Here is a 20,211-nt window from a genome sequence, read left to right as displayed (position 1 = left end):
CGTACCAATTTAAATCATTAGCATCAAGTGACGATGTCAGTTTAGCAAGTACAGATTCTTGTCATTCAACTGCTGCAAACACCAGTAAAATTTAATCGTGAAAAAAAAGCATTGGAGGATGCGGGCATCGATCCCGCTACTTCTCGCATGCTAAGCGAGCGCTCTACCATCTGAGCTAATCCCCCAGCTACCAGTGCCTCCCTTTCAAAGTGGATACGATCCAATGTGCACACTAATATCTGTATGGAGGACTTGTAATCCGCAGCATGTCATGAATGATTGTCAATAATTGAATCATCCGTCCCTAAAATCAATCTAAAGTCTCATTTGTCCCATGTCCCCCCCCTTGCCCCCCCCCTCCAGCCCAGTCCCATCAAGAAGGACCGCTCTCCGAGGCCCCAGAGCTTCTGCCACTCCTCCAGCCTCTCACCCCACGACAAGCTCTCTCTGCCGGGCTTCATCAGCCAGAGGGACAAGCAGCAGCGTCTGTCCTACAGCGCCTTCACCAACCAGATGTACAGCGCGTCCACCGACCTCACCTCCTCCCCCGTGGCCGACGGGCCGCCGCTGCCCCCCAGGAACCAGGGCAAAGGTCAGAACTGCCTGCTCCGAGCGCCTTTACTCCAGCCTCCACTTTTCAGACAACTTTCAGTTTAATTTACTGGTTTATACACAGTCGAGCTAAATTCAAGAGATTATGTTCTGTTATCTCTTTAACAAAATGTGATGCAAATGGTCCAAAGGTTGTCTCTGCACTTGTAGCTTTTAAAATTTACTTTATTAGGTCTATTGATTGTATCCAGGACAGAATTAGCTGCAGAGGAACGCTTCGTTATCACTTTTCTGGAAAGTTTTGCGCTGTCTACACACACACACACACACATGCACGCACACACCGACAGATACACACACCCTGCAGTGGTATGCAATTTGCCAACAAACAGACCAGAGGGCGGGAAGCAGGTGTCATTAGGATTGCTTACACAGTAAACCTTCAGGAAAACATGGCTGCAGAAGAAGCCAGGGTGGCGGCGGGGGGGAGACAGGCGTGTGAAAGGGAAGCTGGATACACACTTAATCATTACTCCAGACACATTATACACACACACACACAGTGTACTGGGGGGGCGTGCTGTCTCTGCACTATCAGAATTAAAAATAACACTCCTCCTTCTGTGGGGGGGGACTGAAGTCGGTGGTTGAAATATTGCAGAAGAAGCAACACATCCATCCCAACGAGTCACTCAGTCCATCAATCTGGTTTATCATAAAACAAAGAAGGAGAGAAACTGCTTCTGCTTTCAGTGCTAATGAACAAGTTTGAATTAGTTTCCTTCTACTCTCACACTCTCGAAATTTGTGGTGATTGTTGTTTAAACCATCGATCTACAATTTAACACAGAAGTAAACAAAAGACATTAACGACATAGAGGCTACATTTATGCTCTTAGTTTTCAGAATATATATTTAACTTTATACAACACTATGCTTGGAGAATGAAGGCTAATCAATGGGTTTTCTATATCAAAATATATCTAACTCCCACACAACAAATGTTACTGATCTCACTCACATCACAGTCACACGCACACCTCGCATGTATATGGAGAAAGGTCAAGTTTGACAGACGTGTCAGTTACTTCCTCTTTTTTTCAGGAAGCTCTTTAGTAACTCATGACCTTCACCTTCCTGTCGACCACAGGAACCAGAATCTAAATTCAGTTCCCAGAAGTTTAGTTCCTGGAGCATCTCTGTTCCTGGAGGCGATACAGAGCTATTCAGATCATGTTGAATCGACTCAGGAGTAAACGGTTTTTATTTGACAGATGATTAAAATAGCTTTGGAAACCAGTGTAGTTTCTACTTCTACAAAACGATGACATACCTGCACAGTGTATAGAGAAACATGCTAACTCTGCAGATGCTCCTGATTGTAATTGCCCTTCTCTCTCTCTCTCTTTCTCTCTTTCTCAGCGGGTGCTGACGAGCTCGCCCCGGGGGTCCGCTCTGCACCCGCTGCTCCTTCTCTTTTTTCTCTTTGCTTGCCACTGATTAGATTTCATCTTGTTATTTTATAATGTGTGGGAGCAGCTCCTTCTTAAGACTGACCTGCTGCAGATTCTCTCCCACACTCCTCATCTCGCTCTCTTTTCTTTTCTCTCTTTTTTTGTTTCTCTATCCTTTCAGCTCCACACTTGGCATTCCTCGGCTCTCATTCGCACTACGCCACTCTGGCTGGCACCCGACCATACATCAGTGAATATCCTGTTCTTACGTTCTCCTCCTTACTCGGCTGTGTGGCCCACATACAGTTACCCCTCAGTTGTTTCTCCCTGTGCAGCTCAGGTTTAAAGGGTGGTGGTGATTTTTTTTGGGATCACGTCGGCAACTTGAGCTTCAAGTTAAACATTTCTTGTCTAGAAGATTTTTTTTTTATACGTCTACGACCGTGTCCCACCATCCTTGAGCTGACTCCTCTCTGGCTGAGCTCTCTGTTAGCTGCTTGCACACTTTATTTGGTCTATAACAGGGACCAGTAAGTACTTGTGTCCCAGTAAAGACAGAGAGGCATATTCATAAACACACCAACCTGATAGACACGCCATAAACACACTTAGTAGTTTGTTTCAGAATTTACATTTGAGTTGTATATCTGTGGTTTTCCCTGTGTCCTCGTTCCGTCTTGATAAACTTCTCCGTGACAGCGAGCAGAACTTTTTTCCATATTTTCCGCTCCTCCTCTCCTTTCCATGTTTCATCCTCCTCTCCTCTCTTCTGCCTTCTCTGGGATTTGGGGGTTAACAGAATGATTTTTTTGGGGGTCGGCCTCATCACCTCATGTGTTTTATGTATCGCTCCTCCAGCTCCTCCCCCATCTGGCCCTCCCTCTACACTCACTCCAGGAGGCAGCTCCACCCTGTCCAAGAAGAGGCCTCCGCCCCCACCTCCTGGACACAAACGCACCCTGTCTGACCCACCCAGCCCGCTCTCTCACAGTCCACACAGTAAAGGGGGCTTGACTGGGGGTGAGACGCAAGCACACGTAACAGTAAAGTCGGCCTGGCTCCAGCCTGAAGCCAGAATATCATGATTCTCCAGAGAGGCTGGAGGATTTCAGTAGATCTGCACTGAAATAAACAAATGTATAGAAGTTTTGATAAGATAATCTAAACTCTAGGTCCACTTGCCAGCTTTTGTCCAGAGCTTTCACCTATTTAATCAACCGGTGCACAATCTGTTGACAATACAACAACCTCCTGAGTCAACTCCCTGCACTAACATGCTATTGAAAGCTCCAGAAAAAGCCCTTAAGTGATTATTGAGTCAGATTATAAGGCTGGTGTTATCCTTTATTTTAATATTGTCAACAAACCCACAAAAATTATGTGTTTGTCACATTTTCACAATGAAGATGTAAATCTTTAAAAGCAGCTCCCACAGTTTAATGTCTCTTTAAACAGCTCGTCACTGTCATGTGTATTAATGTTTATAACTTTACTCTAACAGGAGTTAATAGTGCATTTGTAGGAGACAATTTTCAGTTTCAGATTTATACACATTTGATTGAATATTTATTTAAGCCTCGGAAGACACATTGAGGGTTAAGACCCTCATTTTCAATGGTGCCGAGGGTACAATAAAAAAGTTGATACATTAAAAGTTAATACATTGAATAAATAGGAATGAAATAAATATGCATATATATATACACAGTAATACAAGGTATAAAACAATTCGTCAATAAAATACTATGGCAAAGTCAACTAGCAGTTAATAATTATATTATTTCCTCATGAATATCCTCATGAATATTAATGCAACCAGGCTTGTGCGTGTAAACTACAGTGTCCCTGTTCATTATACTGAAGGAACCTGACATCCAGAGTCTGGCTCACGGTTTTAATATACACAGAAATCAGTATCAGGATTTGGAGACACAGTATTTGTCAGTTCACTTAATTTACTGTTGGTTGTTGATGTGATTTGTTGACAATACTGTAGAATATCACCAGCCTCATTCTTAAGGGTTATTTTTTTCAAAGAATAAACCTTTTTAAAGATATTTTAAGGCCTAAACATTTACTGATGTTTAGATTCTTAGTAGTTAAGTTTAATTTCACCCTGAACAGCACAAATCATCGCTGCCTTTTTTTTTAATTTGCAGTTTATATATACTATAGAATAAAGGATCTAAATTAAATGTGGATAAAAACGAAATAATGGATGACTGGTTCACCCTAATGATGCATTTTTTTATTCATATATTAATTTTCTCCTTTTTTTCGATATTATACCAAGTTTTTACTCTTCTGGCTTCTCGCATTACTGAAAGACACACAGCTACTTTAATATTTTTGAAATGCAGACCCCCTGAAAAGAGAGGTTCCCTCCCAAAGACTTGGAGATAGAGGGAGTGAAATCAAACGGTCTTTTATCCCCTATCTGTAAAATGGGGATTTTTTTTAGCTGTAATTCCTCTTGTTATTGTTTGTCCTCTGTGGTGTGGTGTTTGTGGATTCTGTGTCACACGTACTGTAACACCCCACCACTAATTAAACTTTATTTTGCACAACGTTAGTTTCCAAACAACACGGGCTCATGGAAAGCTCAGCCAGATGACGCCTCCCTCATTTTTTTTCTTTTTTAACCATCACAGCATGTTTATTTATTTCCACATTTATATCAATATAATCTCGTGGTGAGTGCTCTGCTGTTGAGTAATCGGTTTGTCGTCGTTAATGTTACTTGTGTAGGAAGTGACTCCACCCCGCCTCCTGTCAGCAAGATGTCTCCTGTGTCTAACAAGTTTGAAGGCATTCCTCAACAGCAAAGGTACTGAAACACGACAGCCACGGTGAAATCTGTGGTTTCAGGCGTCTCAAATTTATGACATCACTCACTATGATCAAATACACTCCAGCTGAGATGGTGCAAGCAGCCTCTTAGATTCTGTTTAATCTGGAAATCTCTCCCCAGCTCTACTGCAAGCAACACAAAGTCCACACTTGGTCCAAGGGTTCTTCCCAAACTACCTCAAAAAGGTAAAGTCTCCTTTTTTTTGATTTTATTGTAATAGAAACTTTCAAAATGAAGAGGTGATTGAGTGGTGATCTGCTCCTCTCTGCAGTGGCATTGCGGAAGATTGACACCATACACCCGTCTATGGATAAATCCAGCCTTCCTCCAGAGGTCTTCCAGAAGTCCCCGCCGGCAGCGGACCCCCCTCAGAAGGCTCCTCCGGCGGAACGGCCTCAGCTGGGAGACCTGCCCCCCAAACCGCAGTCGTCTGATCTCCCTCCGAAACCCGGAGAACTTCCTCCGAAGCCGCAGCTCTCTGACCTGCCTCCTAAGCCTCAGCTGGGAGACCTCCCGCCCAAACCCCAGCTCAAAGACCTCCCTCCCAAGCCTCACCTCGCCGACATCCCCCCCAAACCGGGGGTGGCTGAGTCCGCTCCCCGGCCCCCTCCAGAGACGTTGCAAAGGCCTCAAACGCAACCTCCACCTCCGCCTATAACCCAACCTCAGCCGCAGGCTCAACCTCCACCTCAAGACTCGCCCTCACCTAATCAAGCAAACGTCCCCACCCCCTCCCACCAAACTGCTGAGGACACCAATGGGACGCCGGTAGGAACCGCGGAGACGCCTGTGCCGCTACCAAGGAAGATAAACACGGTACAAACACGCTCACCTCTAAAGCTTGTGAACTATTATCATATGTAGAACTGATTAACTGCAGTTCTACTTTAAGCTTGTCTACTTTCTACTTCTTACTCTATTTTTCACCCCTTTGTGATTTTTAGAACAATATTGGCTTTCTTCCGTCGCAGTTTTATTAATTTATAAATATAAAACATCCAGTGTGATACAATAAATCACTCTGACACTGGCTATCAGCTTTTTAACATTCTGTTCAAGGTTTGTTTTAATGTCCTCTGCTGGATTCAGGCAATAATTCCCCTGAGGAACAAGTCCCTCACTGCTCCACATTTTATCCGTCTTCGAAAACTCTGTTTTTAAAAAATACTGATGTATTGGTGGCATTTTCTCCTGCTGCTGTCAGTTTGGTGCCGAGAAGCTCTGTCCCCTCAGGCTGCAAATTTTTGTCCCACTTAAAGACAGAAAAAACTGAAGGTGGTGAACAGCCACTTCATTTAGATTTTACAGGTATTTGCTTGACTTCCAAGGGGATTTCTTGTCCTTGAGATTTTCCATCTTGGATTTTGATGCTTTCTACGTCTCTCTTTGTCTCCTTGTCTGTTTTAAAATGAGTATTTGTGGTCACAGCGGCTTTACAATGTAAAATCATGTTGAACAATATGTCCAGGGGAAGAGCAAATCCCGCCGCGTGAAGACGATCTACGACTGTCAGGCTGACAACGATGACGAGCTGACCTTTATGGAAGGAGAGGTGATCATAGTTACAGGCGAGGAGGACGGGGAGTGGTGGGTGAGTCCTGCTCCACTATTTACTCTTTACCTCCACTTTTTTGGTTCTCAGACGGTTTCTGAACCAGCTTGAAGACACAGAGGCTCCACAGACCTGGTATAAACATCTGTTCTGTTAAGTTTGTTCACTCCCAGTATTAAAATGTGTCCTTATCGTTTCTCCTGTGACCACTTGTGATCGGATCAGTGTTAAGTTCAGGTCTGAATGCTCAGTAATCACACATTGATTTGTTTGTAGCCACTGCCACAACATTATAGTTTTTCTTCATAGACACACACACATTGTTGGACACACGTCTGTAAACTCTGGGTAACTGGGTGAGTGGGGAAGTGAGATCCTGTCACAAGTTGTCACAGGAGACACTTTCAGGACACATTCTAATATCAAGTGTGAACAGACAAACTTGAAGCTCTCCACTTGTGAGAGAGATCTTCATACCAGGTCTGAACAGGGTCATAAACACACTTACTGCGAGATCATAATCTTGTCCTCACATACTAATTCATGCTTTTTATTTCCAGATCGGGCACATTGAAGGAGATCCGGAAAGAAAGGGGGTGTTCCCCATGTCTTTTGTGCACATCCTGAGTGACTGACAGCCAGAGAGACTTGCACTACACCTCCCCCTGAATCGGGAGCACCTGTAAATAGCGATCATTACACCTCTTGTCACGTGACGAGTGTCTAAAGAAAAAAAAAAACAACGAAGAAGAAGAAGAATTAACCCAAGAAGGATGATCTAGCCATGGATTCCTCATCCATGCTGTACAAAGAATGTGTGTATTCTTCCTCTACCAGTATTATCTTAACCCTATAGCACGGCTGTGACGAAGCCACTCTCAGAACCCTAGCACTTACCTAAAAGTCTATGTTTATGCTGTTACTGTGTATATATGTATGTAAATATATATATTTGTGTGTGAGTGTATATACATGTTTTATTGTACAAAACATGTACCATTGCTCTCTGCCTGTCAGATTAAGCATCAGGGCGGTAGAGGTTGAGTTTTATCTGTATTCATTTTACTGGCCCTCTAAGTAACTATCAGCATATATTTCTGGAAAAAAGGACAAATGAGAAAAAGGATTGTGAAATAGGTCGCGTCACTACTCGTGTCTTGCATCCCTGTTTGCCACCAGAATAGACTGAAGGTGCCGGAGTCTCCCACTGATCTTTCATTAAATGTACTCCTCGTTCTTGCTTGCTTTGTGTGTGTGTACACGTATTATGGTTGTTTTACAGTATAGAAACCTGCTGCTACTGTGTGGTGGAATATCGAAGCCTGTGGTTCACTGTAGGTCACTAATTTACTCCTTGTTACACTGTTCACTGTGTGTATGCTCCGTGTGTGAACTCTACTCCCATCTCCGCAGTGCTTTGACCTTCTCTGTGCATGGTGTAACAATGACTGGAATTGAGTGGAGTGCTGCGTTCTGAGACGCTCACCTCAGGGTTTGAAGAGCCACTATTAATTAAGCAGGACTCCACAACCAGTATCCTGTCGTTAAAAGCCACTATTAATAACAAGTACAGGAAACTCAACATCTTTAGCAATAACTTGATTTTCTGACAGGCTAGACGTTTCACACCAACCTGTGTTCACAGTTCAGTGTCTTGTAAAACCTCATGAGCTTGAATTTTTATTATATTTTTTTTGTTTGAGTCATGTAATATCATTCCACGTTACTGGATTCAGTACATTTCCAGGTTTGCCTGTGAACCAGAGATGTCTTTTAGATGAAGAGTGGACTTTGTAAAAGGCTGGAGAGCCGATGTATTTTCACCTGGTCCTCACTGACTTGCAGTTCTTCCCATGTTAAGGAACAAACCCATCAAACCCATTGTATCATTAAAAGTGCTGTACTTCAACCCTCAGACTGCTCCTGTAGTTTTCATTGTACCGAGTGATTTCAAGGTGTTTGTGTCTCCATGTGGAATTTCAAAACTCCAGCATTAGAGGGAAATGTGCATTTTTCTAAGCAGCTTATTCGAGCAACTGTTCAAGATGGAGAAACAAGGGAAAGTGATTTACAGTCTTCAGGATAATTAGCTCTCATCTGTAAAAGAAACAAATCCAACTTGTAGATTGTAACAAATGACAAGTACACAAGTAGTGTATCTCTTTTAGGCACATTTTAATTTGAACACTTACATTTCAGAGGGAAATCTTGTACTTTTATATTTATCAGTAAGTTCCCTTTTTAGGGTTTGGAATAAAAGGACACAATCGATTTGGTTTTAAATATAATTTCAAAATTGAATTGATTAATTATCTTTAGCTTCACACAACGGTTGAGACCTAACAATATGGTGGGGAAGGAGAAGTGTAGAAAGTTTGCCTCATGACTCATTTATTTCAACACCTCATGTTTCAAGGGAATCAGACATTTGAGGAAAAGACTGGACTAAACTTGTAGATAAGTATTTATTGTAGAATTAGACAGTTTTAAATTGCTGTAGGTCCATCAGGTTTAGTAATCCAATAATGCCAGACAGAATCAGTCAATGGACCATTACTTTTTTCATAATACAGAGGACTTGCATGCAGGACTTCAGTGCATTTACATTGATCTGGTAGTTATATAACACGATATTGAAACCTTACTCTCGTTTCAGTTTTTTTAATCAGACACCAATTTAAGAGCAGATGAGTCAAAAGTCTGAAACGTGAACTTCAAATAATACTTTTTTATTATCTCTTCACATGTTAAACAAAATACAACTCAACAGTATCTTTGAGATTGATAACACAGGAATACTATACACTTCAAAACACAAAACAAATACTTTGTGTCAAAACACAAAGATTCAGTCTGAATAAAAATAACTGTACACAAAGTAGTGATACCAAAATACTGGTAAACAGAAACTAACTTATTTAACCACTTGGGCTTTGGGTGGTTTAGACCCATGGTCCTTCACCACTGACTTGATGACGCCGACAGCGACTGTCTGCTTCAGGTCTCTGGCTGCAAAGCGACCTGAGGAGCACGACAAACATGTTACACTTCAGAAGACCACACAAGGGAGATTCATTTCACATAAAGACTCTGACTGATTCTGTACCTAAGGGGGGGTATGTGAAGAAGCTCTCCACACACATGGGCTTGATGGGAACCAGTCTGACTGTGGCAGCATCTCCAGACACCAGGGCCTGGGGTGAATCCTCCAGCTTCTTGCCCGTGCGCCGGTCGAGCTTCTCCTTCAGCTCGGCAAAGCGACAGGTCACGTGGGTGGTGTGGCAGTCCAGCACCGGAGAGTATCCGGCCTTCACCTTCCCTGGATGGTTCAGGATAATCAACTGCAGACACAAGGAACCATCAGGACAAGCAGACATGTTAATGGTCAAACTTCTTCAGCTGCTTCGTACAGACCTGGGCCTCGAAGCTGCTGACATCTGACGGAGGGTCCTGCTGGGCGTTGCCGGCCACGTCCCCACGCCGCAGGTTCTTGACGGCCACATTCTTAATGTTGAAGCCAACATTGTGTCCTGGCAGGGCCGCCTCCATCCCCTGGTGGTGCATCTCAATGGACTTGACCTCGGCGGTGAGTTTGGCGGGGGAGAACATCAGGGTCATGCCGGGTTTGAGGATGCCAGTTTCAATCTTGCCCACCGGTACCGTCCCAACTCCTGGAGGAAGGAACACAGAGCATTCAACAAGTTCCTCCTAAATACTCAACTGACTCATTAAAGGGTATTAAGACAATCAACCAAGTCTGAAGCCTGGAAATCAAGTTTTAATTTCAATTTAATATCAAATTAGTTTTCCTTACCTCCAATTTTGTAGACATCCTGCAGAGGTAGTCGAAGCGGCTTGTTGATGGTGCGCACAGGAGGCTGAATCGAGTCCAGTACTTCCAGGAGAGTTCTCCCATTGGAGTGGCCTTCCCTACGTCGGACCTTCCAGCCTTGGAACCAGGGCATCTGCACACACACACACATCAATTTAACACATTGATAAGTCACCTTATTGACTTCAAGCTAAATCTGTATTTTACCTTCTGGGTTGCGGTGATCATGTTCTCCCCAGTCCAGCCAGAGATGGGAACAAAGGGCACAGTCCCGGGGTCGTACCCGATCTTCTTGAGGAAGCCGCTCACGCCACGTGTCACCTCGTCAAAGCGCTTCTGGCAGTAAGGCGGCTCGGTCAGATCCATTTTGTTCACACACACAATCATTTGTTTGACACCGAGGGTGTACGCCAGCAGGGCGTGCTCTCTGGTCTGACCACTTCTCGATACACCGGCCTCAAACTCTCCTTTGGCTGCAGAGACCACCAGGAGGGCAACATCAGCCTGAAACCACAGTAGTTTTACATCATTAAAGAGTCAGAATACATATATGCGGACAGTAAATTCAGCATTCAGCGATCTTTACCTGTGATGTTCCGGTTATCATGTTCTTGATGAAGTCTCGATGGCCTGGAGCGTCAATAACTGTCATAGTGTACTTTTGTGTGTTGAATTTCAGCAGTGAAATATCAATGGTGATTCCACGCTCCCTCTCGGCCTTCAGCTTGTCCAACACCCAGGCAAATTTGAAGGAACTCTTCCCCATCTGTAAAAACACACCACATTAGATGAGTGGTTTTCCAACATTTTAAACATTAGGTTTCAGGCCTTTTGTTCTTCACCTGTGCAGACGCCTTCTCAAACTTCTCCAGCTTCCTCTGGTCGATGCCTCCACATTTGTAGACCAGGTGTCCGGTGGTGGTCGACTTGCCGCTGTCCACGTGGCCAATGACCACCATGTTGACGTGAGACTTCTCTTTCACCATGGCTGAAAGTCAACTTGCTGAGCAAACAAACAATTTTTCCCCTGAGATGCAACAACTGTGTGGACGTGTTCTGTGGCTGCTACCAAAGAGGAAGGAACAGGATCTGTGCACGGACTATATAAGCTCCAGGAACCACTCAGGATTCAGGTGTGCTGCATCATTAAGCTTAATTGGTGGCAGTCCAGTCGCCTGAGGAGCGATGCTGTTAAACAGTTTGGAAAGAAGGAGAATAAAATGCTGCAAAGGTTTAAATACTTGTCAGAAATGCTGTTTCTTTCATTTATGTACAATAGTGCAAAGTAAGGAATCGTGCAAATGTTCCAGCTCCAGCTTTAATCATCGTGCAGCGAGCACTTAGAGTCAGTTTGTGTTTTAAAGTCTCTGTGGATCATCTAATGAGCTGATATTACAGCCAGGTGCGGTGGGTTCTGCAGGTGGAACCATTTCAAACAGCTTTAATAAACAGCTTCTCTGTGTGCATCAAACAAACTGTGATTAACCACAAAGAGACAAAGAGAAAAGGATCAGACGGGAGATAGATGTGTTTCTAATTTGACAGGAACAGCTGTTTGACTGTGTTAAGCAAGAAACTGTTGTCATCAATAATGGTGCATCACACTTCAGAGAATAAGACAAGTCACATGTTCTTGTTGCAAGGCTGCGTAACTTCTCCTGTCTGATTTATATGTATAACTTGAAGGATCGGTATCTGTATCACCAGCTGCTAACTTTTATAATATATATATATGCAACATCTATATCAGAAAAGACAATGGATATAGCCTATATGTTGCATCACCAGAAATCACAAAGTTTGTGTCATTTCAAGCACTTTCATACTTTCACTCAGCTGTTTATTATTAACAACAATTAATACGCTAAGACGACATGGGGTTACCTGGGGTCAGATTGTGTGTGTGTGTAAAATAGAATAATATGACTGATAAAGAAGAGTCATATTATTATAATTATTATATATATATTATTATTATTATTATTAATTAAATTATACAATTACTGGTGATGAACAGTTTTAATTAGTGTTGGTATCGCTACGCCACAGTCAGTAAACCGGGTTCTAAAGGACCTAATGGAAGCAGCGGTGACACATCGGTGGAGCGGGTCGGAGCGGGAGTGATCCGGTTCGAGTCCCGGTGGGTTGGATCACCTCAGCGGGTCCGCGGCGCACGGGCGGGTCTCTCTCCCGCTCTCACCCCGCCCCGCAGAGGTGACTCAAACCGAGCGCCCCCCTCCGGCAGTGACGCTCCGCAGCCAACCCGGAAGCAGCGGCCGCAGATCGCTTCTCTTCTCCGCTCGGCTCGCACCGCTGCTGGTTCCCAGCGAGGCGGCTTCCAGCTCCAAACCCCCCCAGTCCCCGGACCAGCATCCAGGTAAGAGAAACCAGTAAACCCAGCGCCTCCTCCCACCCCCCCTCCTCCGCGGTCCACCGGTTGCCATTCACCGGAGCTTCTCCCGACTCACTCACTTCTGTTCCTCGCTGGGGGAAGAAATGAATGGTGACTCAAAAAAAAACTGAAACTGAGTTTTTTGTTTTTAATTGAATTCCACTTTAATTAGAAACGTCTCTCTTTCGGGTGTTTTCGGTCACGTCCTCGGTTTGGAACCGTTAACTTCCTCTTTTTGTTTTAGCCCCAGCGGAAGGTTTCTCAAGGCGACACCGCCGGCTACCGTTTCTCCTTTATTTGGCCGGAGGCATTTGACTGTGACATGCCCCCGGACCCCGTGTGCCGGCCGCAGGCCACGTTCATCAGCTGGTGTCCGGCCTCAGATTATCCAGACTGACCGTATGGTCTGGATTAGGCTGCTCGCTTCCAGCCGCGGGACGGGAGGCGACTGCAAAGCTGCTTTAGAGGAAATGAACCGGCTGACAAGCAATTCAAGAGTCAATTCGAGAGTCTCTCCAAGAGTCTATTCGAGAGTCTATTCGAGAGTCTATTCGAGAGTCAATTCAAGAGTCGATTCATGCTTCTATTCGAGAGTCAATTCGAGAGTCTATTCGAGATTCTATTCGAGATTCGATTCAAGAGTCTATTCAAGAGTCTATTCAAGAGTCTATTCGAGAGTCTATTCAAGAGTCTATTCCAGAGTCTATTCGGGAGTCAGTTCGAGAGTCTATTCAAGAGTCTATTCAAGAGTCTATTCAAGAGTCTATTCAAGAGTCGATTCATGCTTCTATTCGAGAGTCGATTCGAGAGTCGATTCGAGAGTCGATTCGAGAGTCGATTCGAGAGTCGATTCGAGAGTCGATTCCAGAGTCGATTCCAGAGTCGATTCCAGAGTCGATTCCAGAGTCTATTCCAGAGTCGATTCCAGAGTCTATTCGGGAGTCAGTTCGAGAGTCTATTCAAGAGTCTATTCCGGAGTCTGTTCGGGAGTCAGTTCGAGAGTCAGTTCAAGAGTCTATTCAAGAGTCTGTTCAAGGGTCAATCAAGAGTCAATTCGAGAGTCAGTTCGAGAGTCAGTTCAAGAGTCAGGACTTTTACTGCCACTTTACTGGGTGTGTGGAATCTGCTTCAGCACATAACAAGAAAAAGAACCAGAACACACAAACCCCACTCCCCATAAAAACACAACATTTAAAAGTAAATACAGTAAAAACTAGTGCAATTAGAGCAGTGACTTTTTAAAATGCAATCAAATTCAGTGGTAGGTTATTGCTTTGAGTTTCTAATAACTGTTCATACACATGTACAATAGTCCAAAGAACCCCCAGATAAATTTAGTTTACTTGTGTGTGTATAACACAGGAAATTCTTATCCACTGTTTTTGCTAGAAAATTATCAAAATGATCCAATTAGCTAATTCATTTTCTGATCTATAACTAGTGACTGTAGCTGTCGTATACACGTAGATGAGTAGAAAGTGCGATATTTCCATTTGAGACGCTGTGTAAAGTATCTTAAAATGGAAATATGTACCCGCTGGTTTCCCAACATTCTCCTCCAGTGCAGTTCTAGAGTAAATGTGATTTAGTGCTACTGGGTCCAACCACTGGGTCCCAGTATCTTCCAAGAGTCTTCATGTGGTCCACTAACAAAGCTGTCATTAGCTCAGACAACTATCTGACTGGAGTTATTTAGTTGTTTTGTGTTTGCATCACTTGTCTACACAACCATACAAGCAGCGAACGGAAGTGCGTGTTATTTCCTCTCTGCCCGTGTTTCTGAAGACGTCCTGAAAGTGGAAGTGAAACGTCCAGAAAGACAGATTTGATGCCTTGTTAGGAAAGTGCAAAGTAGTTGTGCTCTGATGTAACTTGTCTCAGAGTTGTCACGCTTTCTGTTCGTGTGAGAGGCGAGTTCGGCCTGTGATGAAGATTCACTCTTTACTCCTACTTACATCTACACTACATGTCTGCTCTCATAGTTTGATTCAGCGTTGCCCTGTAACTTTGGTCTGGAAACAACATGACACATCCCCGGCTTCTCCCACAGACGAGGACTCTGGGAGACGTGGTACGACTTGCTCTGCTGTGTCTCATTCTCTTTCTGCAGTGGCGTGAACAGATGTGAAATCAGTCCTGGGCGACTTTCAAACTCTCAGTTTATCTTGAAGTGAACAGAATCCTTACTTTGATCCGTGTTGAATGGAAATATCTGCAGCAGCAGTTACTCAGATTGCCAAAGTGAGAGGAAATGCCTCTTGTGACAAAAAAGGTGAAATCTGGTGTTGAGTATTTTGAGGCTTCAGGAAGTCGCATGCAGGAGCTTCTTCTCTTTCTTCTCACGGCTGTGGTTTGTCAAACAAGCATGAAAGTAGAATGAGGCTCATTATGCACAACACGCATGCAGAGGCATGCACGTTTGGTAGGCATGACCTTTCTCAGAAAATCCAACAGTGATCGGATATTGTGTAATACAGAGCAAATGCCAGCTTCCAGGTTAGGAAATGGATATTTCTATGTGTTAACTTATCACTGCGTGGTTATAATCTGGCTGTGACCTTTATTTTGCATTACATTTAACTTATATTAATGCTTAAATAACAGGAATAGACACATTTTTAATTGTGGTTAAAAAAATAGCCTCATATTGTATTAAATTTGTGTTAAACTGTCTGATTTCCACCCAATGGGATCCACTGAACCAGTGAAGTGAAGAGTTTCCACATGGTGTCTTGAGCAAATATCTTTTCTAGTTGGACCATCTGTAGACGCTGATAACATGAGAGGAGAGGAAGCATAATGGTTTGTCATTTTAATTATTCATCAGTTTTCCAGGAGTCGTCTCAAGCACCTCTTAAGACAGAGCTGCTCAGACACTCTCATTTTGTCTGTCTTTACACTGAAAGGGAAAACAGTCATGAGAACAAAAACTTATGATTACAATTATGCACCTTTTGTATAATATCTGATTGGGACATTTTCAAGTGGCGAGAACCATCTAGTGCAGCCCACTCTCCTGATCCCCCCCCCCGTGAGACGCTGACTGGAGGTTCAGTTACTGTCGATATGAGCTTTATTGATGTCTCCTGCTGACAGTCAGACGATTTGATATATTTCCGGCAGCAAATGGACACACACACACACACAGACACACACACTTTGCATTTTTTCTAGCTGAGTCATTGCTGCAACATTAGGGTCTGCAGTGTTGGGACAATCCAACTCGTTTACCATGTTAATTAACTAAGCAGTGAGTATTTACCTTACTACCGTGCAAAGCTGTTATTGACCCACTTAACCTTGTTTCTCAGCTTTTTATTCAGTTCCACCTGCATCGTATTGGACTTATTTGATCTTTAGTTGTTTCACACAATAACAAGTTGACAAGGGGCTCAAATACAAACCAGCAGTCCTCTGACGCAGTCCGCAAACACAACTACATTTCAGTATTTACACATTTTGCAAGGTTTGTGTTAGTCAGCGTGCTCGGCCAGGTGCTGCTGTGTCTTGGCTTCATACTGAACAGAGCTGGATCGATCTCTTTCCACAGCTTAATGCTGTTTGTGCAGTTGTTTGGATTTGAACTTCCTCTGGCTGCTTTGGCCTGTTCAGCATTTTGTCTGAACATGATCATGACACAGCGAGGACATCATTCTATTTATCTAATTTTAGGTTATATACTTTTTAAAGGCACTCGACTTACAATTACAGAGACAGGTGATTTGTCAGTGTCATGGAAGTTGTATTATTTGACAGCTATACAATAATCAGTCGTGGACTTCTCCTCAGTGATCTCGTTTCCCTCTCGAGTGCACACGGTTCTCCCTCTTCTCTCACTGCTGCATGTCTGCACTTGTCCTCAAGCAGATCATAGCTGAAGTGATTTGAGTCAGTCATTGGGAGAGGCCGACTGAGTCTCCCCCCCTCAACCCCACACCCCAACACCACCTCACCATTGGAGCAGGCCTGTGTTCCTGTACAGAGCAGAATTACTAGGGACCTGAAATCTATTAGATATCTGACTCTGACCTTTACATTATCCCTCTGATCGTTATCTTTGTGCTACTTGTTTATTCTGTTCATATACATATCTATTATCTATCTATTAGGGTTTAGGGTGTATGTTTTCATAGCCTTTATGTCTTAGCCATGACCTAGACTGTATATAAATATCGAAGACATGATGGCATCCCAAATGTGAAACCACATCTTGATCACCTCATGGTGGAGAGTCTGCATCATAAAACCAAACTAAAAACTCAAAGTTCACATCAAATACAGAAACCTTGGACTCCTTCTTTCATTCTCTGTGCTTCTTATCCCACTGATGTGTTCATGTGTCTGTTGTTTGGTTTTAATCTGTTATTTGATGCTATAAAAAAAACTGGGTGATCTGAATGGTCAAGCATGTGCATCTGCTGGACCTCTCTCTTGCAGCTCCATCCCCCGATCGCTCTTAGTCAGACTCTGGCTCTAAATGTGCAGGATGGCAGCGTTCGATTCCAGGATATTTCAAGCTTCATTTCTGGATAGTGTGACGAAGAAGAAGAGACACGTCATCGATCTTTATTCACAATCAATAGAGCTGTTTAATCTCAGTGATGCTGCTATTCAGCTTCTGGAACAAATTGTCCATTTACATTCTTCTCTCTCTCATAAGACACCATATGGATTCAGTGAGAGTGTATGTGAGTGGTTTGAATTCACAAAAGAGTCCGTACTGTATGTGAGGAAACATTGAGTGCTCCTGCTCCCTGCTCGTCAGCCCACTAACAGATTTAGTCGACACTGTTTATTGCTGTTAAATGAGCAGAGCGAGATGTTCTAAAGCTGTGGAGGTCCTGGCTTTGTGTGTGTGTCTGTATGTGTGTGTTTGTGTGTGTGTGTGCAGCCCTTTGGCGGCAGCAGTAATATACTTTTGATGTATGTCTCTGATGTGCATGAATCACTGTGTGAGTGCTGGTTTCTGATCTGCTGTGCTGGTAGACTCGAGCATTCCTCTCAACTCTCTCACTTCCGCCCTGTGATGTTGGCTTATGTGAAGCCTTAAAGCATGTGCACGATGAGAGGAGAGAGGGAGCAGCTCCTTTTCTTCTTCCTCTTCGTTCCCTCTCCTGCAGGCGGCCAACAGGATGCTTTCATTTGTTGCTCCCTGCGTGCATCAGCCGCATCTTCGGGAGTAAATGCGGAAAGAAGAAGCCAAGTGGACTTTGCATTGAATCTCCTAACATTAGGCTATAAATAGCAAGGCCCACTCAAAAGGAAAAAAAAGCAGTGACGTCTTTCACCTCCCCCCCACCCCCTCCATACCTTTCACACTTGCAGTGAAAACCGTTCCAGGCTCAGATCATAGAAAAGAGACATTTATGTACAAGATGTCTTCAAAATTCAGCAAAATTCATGTAAATCAGTTAGATGTAAAGTGAATTTCTTTTTGCAGCGAGCAGATCAGAATGAATCCATCTGCACCTTGTTGATGCTTCTGTTAGCATGTTGAAGGAGGCAGGCATGAAGTCCTCATGTGGCCGCCCACTTGTCTGTGGACACGTAGAGGAGGGTGTTGCCACAGATGGCCGACCAGCAGGAAATTAAGATTTTTCTCTTTTTTTTTGTTGCATGAAACTGTTGCTGTGCCGCCCCCGCACCAAACCTTCATTCTCACACTCATAGTGTTAAACAGTCACATAAACCCGGGGAGAAATCCTGTCCCACTTTTTACTGCAACTGCGTAGTTCATTAATATTTAACCATGTTTAGAACATTGTAAGCTGCTGATAAACGATTATAATTCTCCTTCTTGACAAAGACGCAGTGTTGTGGTGCAGAACACAGGGCTCATTATCCAGGGTTTTTAATTGTTCAGGGACAAATAGTAATTTCAGATCTGTGATTTGTTGCTTTAAATATTTGTATTAACTGGTAAAATGGTGAAAGTCCTATTTCGCAATGTTTAAGAAAAATAAATATGTAAAATTGAAGCATATTGGCAAATGTAAGCGCTGATACTTCATATCAAACAATTGTTTTACAAAATTTGTATTCATTCACCAACCTATAAATTAGTCGGGCTCTATTATGAACTAAATATATTTTGGTATTTCTCTGTTGGTTTGACAAAACAATCGAATCGAAACCGTCACGTGGGACTATCTACATGTTTTTCTCGTTTTCAACTGGTTTGTGTTTTATGCCTATTTACTAAAGTCTTTGGTTTCATGTCTGTCTCAAGTTGACATCATGTCAGTGGATTGATATTGTTGAAAAGACTGGAGTTGGCTTCTTTCCAAAGCTCACACTGATGAAGATAATGATAATTTAATGGCAGACTAACAAACAAACCTCTATACCTCTGTGTGGTGATTGATTGTAATAGCTCTACGTGCTGTGATGCCTTCCTGTGTCCAGATGAGAAGAGCAAACCCTAACAACTTATTTGTTGTGACATTTCAGTCCGAGCGTCTCCAGTCCACGGACCTGAGCGGTGGGAGTTTTCTTAATGAAATGATTTTCCACAGAGGCTCCGCTGTGCTCCGTTGGCTTCGGCACCTTCACTCGATATGTCCCTCCTCCGTCCTCGGCTCTCGCTCGCCAGCAGGGGAAAGGGGAGTACTAGTTGTCATGGCAACTTGAGTTTTAATGGAAGTTTTATTCAGTGGTGTTGAAACTCACACCACAACGACGGATTTGTGTCCAAGTGCCTCGGGCTTTAATTCTGTACTGGCTGGTCTTCAATCCCTCAGACACACACTTCAGTTTTATAGCAACAGTAATGTCACATTTATTAGCGTTTTAAAAAGAGTCTTAAACATGTTATATGGGTCAGAACAGTCCCACCACAAAGTCTACTTAGTGGCAGTTGTGGCGTTTTTGAATCGTGTCACGGCAGACGGAGCTAATTTCAAGCAACAGGTCAGTTTACGTTTTTCTCAACAGTTTAAAGATGAATATAAAGTGTGTGTGGGGAAACCTAATAAACCCTATGTATTCCATGTGCGTGACAAATGGACGGGCTCCACATATAGATCCTGTAGATCACCTCAGGGCTCTCATCTATAGACGGACTCGACACATGTGTACCACACACACTCTGCAGCCGGCCCACACACAACGATCGACCCCTTCATGTGGTGCTATAGATAAAAGGCAAACGAATATCTGCGGCCTGTCGACTTATTACTGCTCCTGCAAACTGGAGCTGCTGTGATGTTCCAGCCCCTCGACATCAGCTCTTGAACGCATCCTCCTCTGATCTGGTTGACGCGGAGCAGCTACTGTGCACACGCTCTGAAAGTGACTAATCAAAACAAGGAATTAAGTATTTGAAACAGCAGGATGTGAACATGGAGCCCAGTTTGATTGCTTCTGATCCTGTGGGATTAAAGCAGCGTCGGATCAGTCGTGTTGCTTTACTGATGTTTGGAAAAGAGATTTTTAAAGCATGTTTAATATCTGATTTTCTTTTTTTTATGTCATTGATCTATTGACCGACTTGGTCTTTTATTTAAATAGCTTATTTTTAAGTTTATATTCCTGTAGGATGAAAAGCGTCTCATGTGACAAGCAGACGCCTCAGAGTTG

General features: G+C 43.4%; 3 protein-coding genes and 1 non-coding gene across 4 annotated transcripts in view; 2 read left to right on the top strand and 2 right to left on the bottom strand.

Annotated features, from left to right (window-relative positions):
• The window catches only part of asap1b (ArfGAP with SH3 domain, ankyrin repeat and PH domain 1b), a 47,494-nt gene extending 39,170 nt beyond the window's left edge, over window positions 1-8,324 (top strand). Inside the window, exons 22-28 of the mRNA XM_061093568.1 lie at window positions 364-592; window positions 2,865-3,026; window positions 4,755-4,833; window positions 4,978-5,042; window positions 5,129-5,673; window positions 6,326-6,448; window positions 6,970-8,324. Coding sequence (XP_060949551.1) covers window positions 364-592; window positions 2,865-3,026; window positions 4,755-4,833; window positions 4,978-5,042; window positions 5,129-5,673; window positions 6,326-6,448; window positions 6,970-7,044 — 1,278 coding nt within the window. The 3' untranslated portion in view covers window positions 7,045-8,324. The remainder of the gene's footprint in view (window positions 1-363; window positions 593-2,864; window positions 3,027-4,754; window positions 4,834-4,977; window positions 5,043-5,128; window positions 5,674-6,325; window positions 6,449-6,969) is intronic.
• Window positions 113-185, bottom strand: trnaa-agc (transfer RNA alanine (anticodon AGC)). The gene has a single exon. It is a non-coding gene; the product is annotated as a tRNA-Ala (tRNA).
• Window positions 8,325-9,323: 999 nt separating the features above from the next.
• On the bottom strand, window positions 9,324-11,227 carry eef1a1l3 (eukaryotic translation elongation factor 1 alpha 1, like 3). Its single transcript, XM_061093569.1, has 7 exons — window positions 11,084-11,227; window positions 10,828-11,007; window positions 10,449-10,745; window positions 10,224-10,374; window positions 9,824-10,080; window positions 9,516-9,750; window positions 9,324-9,430 (listed from the first exon to the last, which is right to left on the bottom strand). The coding sequence occupies exons 1-7, from the start codon at window positions 11,225-11,227 to the stop codon at window positions 9,324-9,326; spliced, it is 1,371 nt and encodes a 456-aa protein (XP_060949552.1).
• Window positions 11,228-12,533: 1,306 nt separating this feature from the next.
• The window catches only part of fam49bb (family with sequence similarity 49 member Bb), a 33,828-nt gene continuing 26,150 nt past the window's right edge, over window positions 12,534-20,211 (top strand). Inside the window, exon 1 of the mRNA XM_061093738.1 lies at window positions 12,534-12,618. The gene's annotated coding sequence lies outside the window, so the exon portion shown is untranslated. The remainder of the gene's footprint in view (window positions 12,619-20,211) is intronic.

This window comes from Limanda limanda, chromosome 20 (genome assembly GCF_963576545.1).
Source record: "Limanda limanda chromosome 20, fLimLim1.1, whole genome shotgun sequence".
Classification (NCBI taxonomy): domain Eukaryota; kingdom Metazoa; phylum Chordata; class Actinopteri; order Pleuronectiformes; family Pleuronectidae; genus Limanda; species Limanda limanda.
Note: the sequence above shows the minus strand (reverse complement) of the source record. Positions and strands in the feature narration are given on the sequence as shown.

Coding starts and splice junctions, on each gene's coding strand:
- eef1a1l3 (XM_061093569.1), bottom strand. CDS start 11,227: ATGGTGAAAGAGAAGTCTCACGTCAACATGGTGGTCATTGGCCACGTG. Junction 11,008..11,083: donor TTGAGAAGGCGTCTGCACAG/GTGAAGAACAAA, acceptor GTGTTTTTACAG/ATGGGGAAGAGTTCCTTCAA. Junction 10,081..10,223: donor GGATGTCTACAAAATTGGAG/GTAAGGAAAACT, acceptor TCCTTCCTCCAG/GAGTTGGGACGGTACCGGTG.